General features: G+C 40.6%; 1 protein-coding gene across 6 annotated transcripts; it reads right to left on the reverse strand.

Annotated features, from left to right (window-relative positions):
- Nucleotides 1–571: 571 nt before the first annotated feature.
- On the reverse strand, nt 572–8,742 carry LOC112569578. 6 transcript variants are annotated; one of them, XM_025247397.1, is made up of 10 exons: nt 8,640–8,742; nt 6,041–6,191; nt 4,646–4,956; nt 4,178–4,320; nt 3,446–3,640; nt 2,761–3,047; nt 2,267–2,509; nt 1,845–1,973; nt 1,135–1,230; nt 572–901 (listed from the first exon to the last, which is right to left on the reverse strand). In XM_025247397.1, the coding sequence occupies exons 6-10, from the start codon at nt 2,963–2,965 to the stop codon at nt 825–827; spliced, it is 750 nt and encodes a 249-aa protein (XP_025103182.1). In that variant the 5' UTR covers nt 2,966–3,047; nt 3,446–3,640; nt 4,178–4,320; nt 4,646–4,956; nt 6,041–6,191; nt 8,640–8,742; the 3' UTR covers nt 572–824. The 6 variants fall into 6 exon arrangements, with proteins under 6 accessions (XP_025103182.1, XP_025103183.1, XP_025103180.1 ...); XM_025247398.1 differs by lacking the exon at nt 8,640–8,742 and adding an exon at nt 6,814–7,013; XM_025247395.1 differs by lacking the exon at nt 8,640–8,742 and adding an exon at nt 6,575–7,013.
- Between the last annotated feature and the right edge of the window lie 298 nt (nt 8,743–9,040).

Consider the following 9,040-nt stretch of genomic DNA (forward strand, 5'->3'; position numbering starts at 1 on the left):
CACAGCACAGCAGACGGACACCAACTGCGCTGCTGCAGCAAGTCGCTGGGCTGCTGACGACGGAGCTGATGTCTCGCATCCTGCTGCATCTTGCCGCAAGCCTCCTCCAAGCGATCAATGGAGACTGGCTGGCTGGCTTCTAGAAAGGCAGGGCAGTATTCAGTTCCTAAAATCAGGAGAGACAGTTTTGGTTGCCTAGAAACGAGCCTCTGCTCTGATGCAAAAGAGATGATGTATGGTATTAATGGTATCTCGCAGTGTTAAAAGAGACTCACCTGTCTATTGGTTCCGCCATCTTTCCTTGATACCTGTCTCTTGTTCTTCCTTAAAACAATCCTCTACCAGAACACGACAAACATCGATTGGTGTAGAGAAAACCTTCTGTTGAAAGTATGTTCTAGTGATTTCCTAGTTCATGTGTATATATTATCAGAGCTAAGTTTTTCGTTTGATTATTCACAGTTTTCCGATCTGCTTTCTCTTGTGTTTGTATCTCCTTCCTGTAAGCTTGAGCTCACACAAAACAAGCAAGAAAATAAAATACACTAATTTAATGAAATTTAATCTCCACTTCATTAACAGATTTGCTTCAAATATACAAAAGAGTAAAATATTAAAGTTTGTCTACATCATGCGTATGTGGAAGTAGTATAACCACAGTTTTTTTTCAAACCAGTCCGGTTTGTTCAAAGCACATCTACAGCACATAATTTTATGAACGTTTCAAGAGCAATATGACTAGATATTTCATTAAAATATATCCAGATATCTATGTTTATCTCATTCTATCACTTACAATAATACTCTATCCTAGTTCTGAATCTTCATGTTCGAGGTCTTGGCACATTCTGGTAAGCATTGCCTGAAGAACCATAGTCACTTTCGTTGTTGCTCGAGTCACCTGCAAGAAGTCAATAAATTTGTTTTTCTACAAAGTTGTCAGAACAAGTCTTGTCTTGATAAACTCTACATTAATAATCCTGGCAAAATAATAAAGCTTTCAGTTTAAAAATATTCTTCGTAATCAATAAAACGTATTTTGTTTCTTGGAATTTTATGTCTTTTTTTTTCATCAATGAAAGAATGTATAAAGTGTTTGATGTCTTGGTGTGAGGTCTGCTTGAAGCTACATACTCTGAGTTATCTCCCTTCCAGTTATCTGGAATAGTCCCGCGTAGTCATGTTCTGCAGAGTTGTGTTTCCTGGTGTTGTTAGATTCTTTTCTTCCGGCTTAAAGGAAAAGAGAAACTCAAATGAAGTACACATAGAAGTACTAAAACACACACACACACACACACAGATAGGAACAGGAAGAGAATCAGCAATCGTCTGGTTTTGCCCTAATGGCAATAACCGTTTAAATTACTTTAAATCTTTTGCAACGCGATTTATTCTTGCGAAACAGTCACTCTTATGGACAAATAAAATGTGTCCTATCAGCTTTAACATTTGAAAAGTTAGAAAGATGTTAATGTGTAGCCACCGAGTCAGCAACAGACGACATAACGGCGCGCTAGTCCACTCCTGTAGTCAGCCGCCAAAAACAGGAAATATTTATGTCGCCGGATGAGAGATCTACATCCACAACACTCGTTATCGACAAATGCCCATGACTGCTTGAAGTCGATAACGACTGTGATGACATATTTAAAATTACTTTTTCCATTGATTGATTGCACTAATTAAAAGTTGGATCGTTTGGAACTGGCGAACTTCATTTAGACAAGAAAGCATAGAAGCGTCCGACGAATTTTATTTTTGAATTAAATTCATTCAAATTAATCTAAAAATATATGATGAGTAAGTCTTAGATGTCGGTTGAAAAACACTTTTCTCACACATACCTGGTGAATGACGTCTGCGAATCCACACGACAGCGAGCACCAGACACACCGCCAGCACCAGAACACCAAGTGTGACGCCGACACTAGCGCCTACACTCCTCGCCAAGATGTCGCTCGCGGCCACACTACCTGTCACATGGCAGTGTATATCATCAATTAAAACATGGGTAAGAAACATGAAGTCTATGCTCATAGTTTTGATTGTCAAACTATTGTACAAAATTAATGTGTGGTCTAAGCTCTCTTCGAATTTTGAAGCAAACAAGAGTGTCGGGAAGTCGTTGGAACAAGATGGTCGTTGGAACAGGATGGAGTGTGTAAATGTATCAAGCACATACGATCCTTTCAAGCAAGAAGCAGAACGATGCAAAGGTAGGACCTGCAAAAGCTAAATCTTTAGGTTTTTTTTTTTCCTAGCCTACCTGTGACTGTGACCTTCTCGACAGCTCTGACGCTGCGTCCGTTATTAGCGTGATTGGTGACAGAGCACGTGACATCCTCAGCGTCGCAAGATTCAAACGTGCACACGACACCTCGCTGACCTTGACACTGACCGCCCCACTGTACCATGTCGTAGCTGAAAGGTCTTAGGTCATCCACGGTGCAGGTAGCAATAACCAAGCAGTGAATGGATCGCACCTGGAGACTGACTCTCTCAGGACCATCTGCAAAAGTCACGCAGGCACGTGTGTAGGTTATGACGTCTGTTGTCACGTGTGAAGCACTTTCTACTAGCCAAACATCTGATCTTACTATTAAATAATTATTTTAACATGTGTGCATGCTTCCCTACTTTATCACAGCTTTTCAGATTTTTCTTAATCCTGCTATTGTACATTTTTGTGGTCTCTTCCTTCCTTCCATTCTTTGTCTTTCTTTCTTTCGTTCGTTCTTTCTTTCCTTTTTAACAACTCACACGCTACTTTGTCCGTCACAAACACGGACTGCTTGACCACCCAGTCCACCTGACACGTGACTCGCATGCCATCGTGCGTCCGGTTGACGCTGTTTGTGGGAAACGGCAGCTGCGTGACGCCATATCCGCCAGAGACTATGACGTCATTTCCCGCGAGCCACTGCAGCCTGCCTGCCGGACTCCCCAGCGACACTGTGCTGCACATGCAGTCCACTGGCCCACTTCTGGGACATAGGTTAATGAGCAGTTTGTCTCTGGAGGTGACGGTTCTAGAATCTTTAATAAACCTGACGCAAACAAACGTTTAGACTGCATTAATAAATATCAAAATATTCAGAATATTTAAAACAGTTGACAGTAAAAACATTTTTTATTTATCTCTTCATTTGTGCTTCATGTTAAGGTCTGCGATTGAAATATGACCTTCCTTCAATAGGTCATGTACGTATCTACAACTACTCCTATGTCTATGTTAATTAAGCCATCGATGATGCCGACAATCTTCTACGTATTATAAATGTGCTCTTCATTAGACCCGTGTATGGTGTCCATGATTAAACTTTGAATGGGACTTGTTTCAGAAGTGATGATATGACATTCATTCGCATACAACATGAGCGTCAGTTGTTAATTATTCATTTTAATTGTTATTCATAAATGGGTCGGAACGTGCGAGCTAACGTACCACCTTTTTCAGGATAAAGTTTGAAGTAGTCCAGTGTGGGACGAAAAGCAGAGTGTAGTAATAGTCGCCTCTCTTGGATGGTAAGGACCACGAGGTGGTGACTGTCCCCCTGTGGTACTCAAGACCTGTAGTGGAGTTGGTGTACAATTCAAAGGACGGTTTGGACGCAATTTCTATTGGTCCCACGTAGTACTGCTATGGAAAAATAACAAAAGTAATATTAGTAATCAGCAGATGATGATCATGATGGTGATTATGATTATTGTTGGGGTTTTTTTGTTAGCAGTATGTATTTTACACCAGAGGACTAATACAAGGTAATTTTAGTTATCACGTTCCACGTAGTAATAGGGAGAGCACGTGACTTTGTCTATAAGACAAGTTCTTGCATCATCATCACTGACTTCTTGTTGTGAATGTAGGCAGCAGACATATAAGTATGTGCTTACATTACAATAGATATTGCGGTCATTGTAAGTCTGATGTTACGCAGTTCAATAAAATGAGATGATAAATATCTAAATGCCATGTATTGTTGCGCAGATACATGTAGTCACGTGCACACGTGTATCTATTTACCATACACATATATGCATGCAGGTGCAAACATGCGAGAACAAATACAACCGACACAGAAATATGAATACTTAGGGGAATAAGTATAAGTACGTAGTTACAAGAGAGACAAAAAGGGGGTAAAGGGTAGACATTTGTTTTCACATCAGTTCTTACTTGATAGATATCAATGTTGACCTCGTTAATGAACATACTATAGCGACTGAGGGAGGAGAACACCCTGGAAGTAACAACTTCAGCAGTGAACGTCCAGTTCTCAAGATTTATTGTCACGTTGACCTTGTCCACTTGAAGTGGGTCTGACAACAGAAGGCAATCATACTAATCATCACCAATCATCTAACTGCTTCCGACAACAGAAACCATAACGACGACTTCCCTGTGACCCTGTGACCCTGTGACCCTGTGACTCCTATCAGAAAGTGAACGTTCTCTTTCGTCTGTGAGTGCGCACTCATGTAATATGTATTATTAATTTTTATCTATACCAGGATGGCTACATTCACAGAACAACATATGATACCATGAAAAAGTGACCTTCCATGAAGCAGTGTGACAATGTTTCAATGCGGATGTTTCAGCATGTTAATGAAATAATGAAACATAAAGGTAGATCTCTCTTACATGCGATGTCCTGGGTGCAGTTAGCGGACACTACGGTGCCGTTGCTGAAGACTTCTGAACAGACCAATGTACCCGCCATGTCCCGGGTGGCGTTAAAGGTGATGGAGGTGTGAGATACAGCTGTGACTGCCTGGTGCTGGACTGTGCATGACGTGTCGTCACGCACGTGCCGAGGGACACCTGTTGTCCAGACAAGGTAGTAAGACTCCAACTGACGGAGGTATTTGGAGATAAGGAGTAACAGGAAGCCGAGCTTTTGGTCAGTTCTCTGAACGGGATGACACCATCACTGCTGCACGACATGGCGATACCTGTGACACAATCCATAGACAGGTGTCACAATCCACGGTGAAACTGTTTTACTGGGGGTGCTATCTCGATGCTCTCATCACTGACGTGTACAGAATACAAGTTAGTGTTCTTATCTCAGTATATAGATGTCAAGATGACGATGACAACATTGTGTAATCTTTGAGAACACGGGTACGAGATTCAGCTCAGCTCTGACAATAAGCATGAGCAAGCATCTACACAATACGAGCCCTCGATGCTTTGTTTACATTCGGGCGGCTGCACAAAATCCTCATCTTCCCTGAGCTCTGTGGTCTGAATTGCTCTGTAAACACTGACATTTTCCCGTTACGCCCTTCTTAACCGAAAAATGTCAACAAACATTTGATCAAGTTTGACAAAGTGTCTAGATAAGATTAAGACAAAACTGTGCCAGTAATTTCATTTTTGCAATTGAATTTAAATTAATAACTTATCAGCACTTGATGGCGGAGTAATAATAATTTTCAATATTAACAGTCCTGCAACAGGATGCTCGGGGTTTGTGCCGATTGCTACGAATCATAATTTCATCCGCCATGTGTTCACCCAGAGTTTCTTTGTCTTTTTCTTTACAAACTCTCCTTAACAGTTGTAATCAAAATCAGGCAGATGAAATTACTGCTAAATAGCTGTTTTATTTTGGACTAAATCTTTTCTAAGACTTCTAATGATGCTTTTACACCGAGCTTGAACTTTATCGTACAGACGCCATTTTTCTGAGGGACAAAGGATAGGAAAATTTACACACTTCTGTTAATTGTCATCCTAAGGGGTAGAACTCAGTTCAGATATTCTCCTGTAAACCCATGAAGGTATTTTCAGTCCATTTACATAAATGTACAATAATTTGAACAGATTTCACACCGCTTATGTAACTTATTAAAATGTATTGTATACAACTTGTCTTCACTCAGATTATCTTCCAAGTTATGTTTGGTATGCGTGCGCATCGTTCTCAGCCAGCTAATTTTTTCTTTTGTTTTTACTGGAAAAATAAAATAAAATTGACATACTAGTGACTTCAGTGACAGTAATATATCTGTAAAGAACTTCTATACTTACTGTTCGCCCTTTGACACGTAATGAGTATCACAACTGCTGTCGTCACAATCCCAGGTACAAGCGCCATGTTCTGTCTCCTCACATCCTTGTTGTTCACAGGCATCCTCTTATTTATACCCAGCTCTCGTGAGGCCGGAGCAACGAAGCGAGGCTGCAACAAGTGAGGAAAACAAGGAGAAGTATCAAACTTGTGAAGTAGTGTGCAGACACAGCAAACACTTTTTGTTGCTGTACCCCAGGGCATCTTGGCCACAGCTCTCTATCCAAGGGATAAGCTTCATCTGCAGTGTCTGGGGACACTTTATAATTACAAAGACAATACGATTGTCTTTGATTTCGCCATGTTACTCCACGCCAACGACTTACCTTCGCTTCATAAGTACGACCGCTGCTGAAACAGGAAGTTAGAAAGCCGGAGCATCTCTCTCGCGTGCGTGCGTGCGTGCGTGCGTGCGTGAGTGCGTATGCGTGTGAGAGAGAGAGAGAAAAAGAGAAATATAAAAGTACGTGGCTTTTGTAGTAGTAAAAGCACACCTGTATGCGTGTATTCCTGTATACATATGTGGCAGCAGCCGTTGAATGTTGAAGCCTGACGACCCAGTTACACCTGTAAGGTCAACAGACGTGCCCTAGTGTTACTGCAACTCCGTGTCGTGCACTTGCAAAACTCTTCAGAGACATTTAGATGAGATTAACTCTAGGGGACATCTGCGTGAACCTGTGTTATTTACTCAAATTCAATACTGATTTCTAAGTGCTCGTGAATACTTTACCTGCAATAAAAATCATTCAAGTAGTTTTGGTGACCCTGCTCTCTTGACTTTTTTCTCAACTAAATTTGTCATCGATATTCCGTATGTTTAATTCCTCTGTGGTTTTCTGGAATTAGCAAAACTTGTTATGGAAACATGTAGCTATACAACCACCAGCCGGTATATGGTAGAATAATTTATTAAAAATATGAACAGCTTGTTAATAATGTTTAATCTGACACTATGCCAAGTTTTTAGTATCTATATATATACTCGCACCCTACTACACATCTTTTTTAATTTTGTTCATGCAATATTTACTGTGTAAATAAAGTATGCTCAATGAGTGTAATAGGGGTGTGCGTGTTTGTAAATGCAAATTTACCCGCCTCAGATTGTTTGTGACTGCACGTGCAAGTCCAGACGACAACCAGCAGCAGAACACCCGGAAGAATGCAGCACGTGGAGCACGTGCCTGCACCGACGTCAGAAGCTGATGTGTTTTCACAACTGAGACCTACCCCACATGGGGAGATGATGTTCATATCCCGGGTAGCCTTGTAAAGGATGCAGCAGGTGGTAAAGTTTTGCTGATACTGTTGTACCTACTTCCATGATTTGCAGTTTTTATACAATAAGCAGCGACATGTCTTGTCACTACCACAATGCCTGCCATTACTAAGGTTGGAATACACGCCAAAAGCCACAATGAATGCATAGATTATTTAGAGAGCTGATCAAACAGGTGTTTTGTGTGGTGTTATTCAAGACCTTATATGGTCACACACCAATAGTCATTAAAGGTAGGTGCGTGGCTTTTCACTCCTTTATCTGCGGCATCTCTTATACCATTTCATTCTTTCTTCTTTTATTCACTTATTAAAGAGTTGCTTTATCAGTGATGCTTTTTACTGCTAATACTCCTCTGACTGCTAATACTGTTACTACTAGTAGTATTTCTACTAGTGCTAACATTGTTAGTGCTATTTTGACTGATAGCATTGCTAGCATGATTACCATTGTTAGCACTGATAACTTCTAATATTGTCACTTCTTCCATGCTAGTACTATGATTTCTAGTGTTGCTATTACTACTAGTAATGTTACTACTATTACTATTGATGTCTTTTACTGGTAGTACACTTCTACTGCCAGCACTACACTGTTACTATCTTGATACTGCTAACACTAAAAATGATACTAGCACTACTATTCATGGAGAGAAAAAATCTTGCATATCTAAGAATGATGCGGTGACAAAGCCAGCGAGATATAGAAATCACAGACACTAGTGAAAATCATTTATAAACCAAACATAGACACAAACCAGGCATGATCTCGACAGAAAGATAGGAGAAGGAATCGTAAGCAAAGTTTGGAAGAAATTCTAGTCATGGTAGGTATTTCAGATAGGTATGATCTCAAACTTGCCTGCATTGTTCACACCTTCAAGCTGAGGTAGACGATTAGAAATGGCGGCCATTCAAAATAAGTATACAAAACTAGAAAAGTTGCTACAAGTATAAACGCGCCCAATGGAGAGAAACGAGGAAGAGAGACGCACACTGGGGTGAATGGAGAACATTTCTATGGCTTGATTGTACACAGAATTATTTTTCTCTTTCAATAAACTAGAATTGGCTTCCTTCATGGTCAGGACAGGAATTAAAGGGGGTTCCCCTTAGTTTACCCCTGCATTCTAAATATATTTTTCTTCAGTTTGACTAGAAACTGAAATGTCAAGTAGCAACATATAACAATTAAATTCGACAAATATCAAATACGAATATCAAATGTTCTACAAATTTCAAACATTGAATATTAAGTCGCTTAGAACAGGTCCTCACTCCGTCACGGTAGCCATGTCACGTGGTCATGAACTGTTACGGTCGCTGACGATCTCAGGCTTCTTCATAATCACTTCCTTGTGTTCAATACACAACTCTCTCGCCCAACAAACAAACAAAAGGTGGTAACAACACTGTGGCTGAGCCAAAAGGAAGCCCCGGCTTTTGAACCCCTCAGCACCAATCGGACCGTTCGTCTTTGTTGTTCCAAGGAAAGAAAGAAAAATTCCCAAGGAAAATATTCCACTAAAACCTTAGTCGTTACGCTTCAAGTGTGATGTTTACTCTAATACCCACTTCCCTCACACCCCCACTCTGCCGATCTGGGAATCCTCTAAAGGCTTTTTGTCAGAAAGTGTGTTCTATTCGGATGATTTCTCTAGTCTCATAGTTTGTGCTCT

The sequence above is a fragment of the Pomacea canaliculata genome, linkage group LG7 (assembly GCF_003073045.1).
Source record: "Pomacea canaliculata isolate SZHN2017 linkage group LG7, ASM307304v1, whole genome shotgun sequence".
NCBI lineage: Eukaryota > Metazoa > Mollusca > Gastropoda > Architaenioglossa > Ampullariidae > Pomacea > Pomacea canaliculata.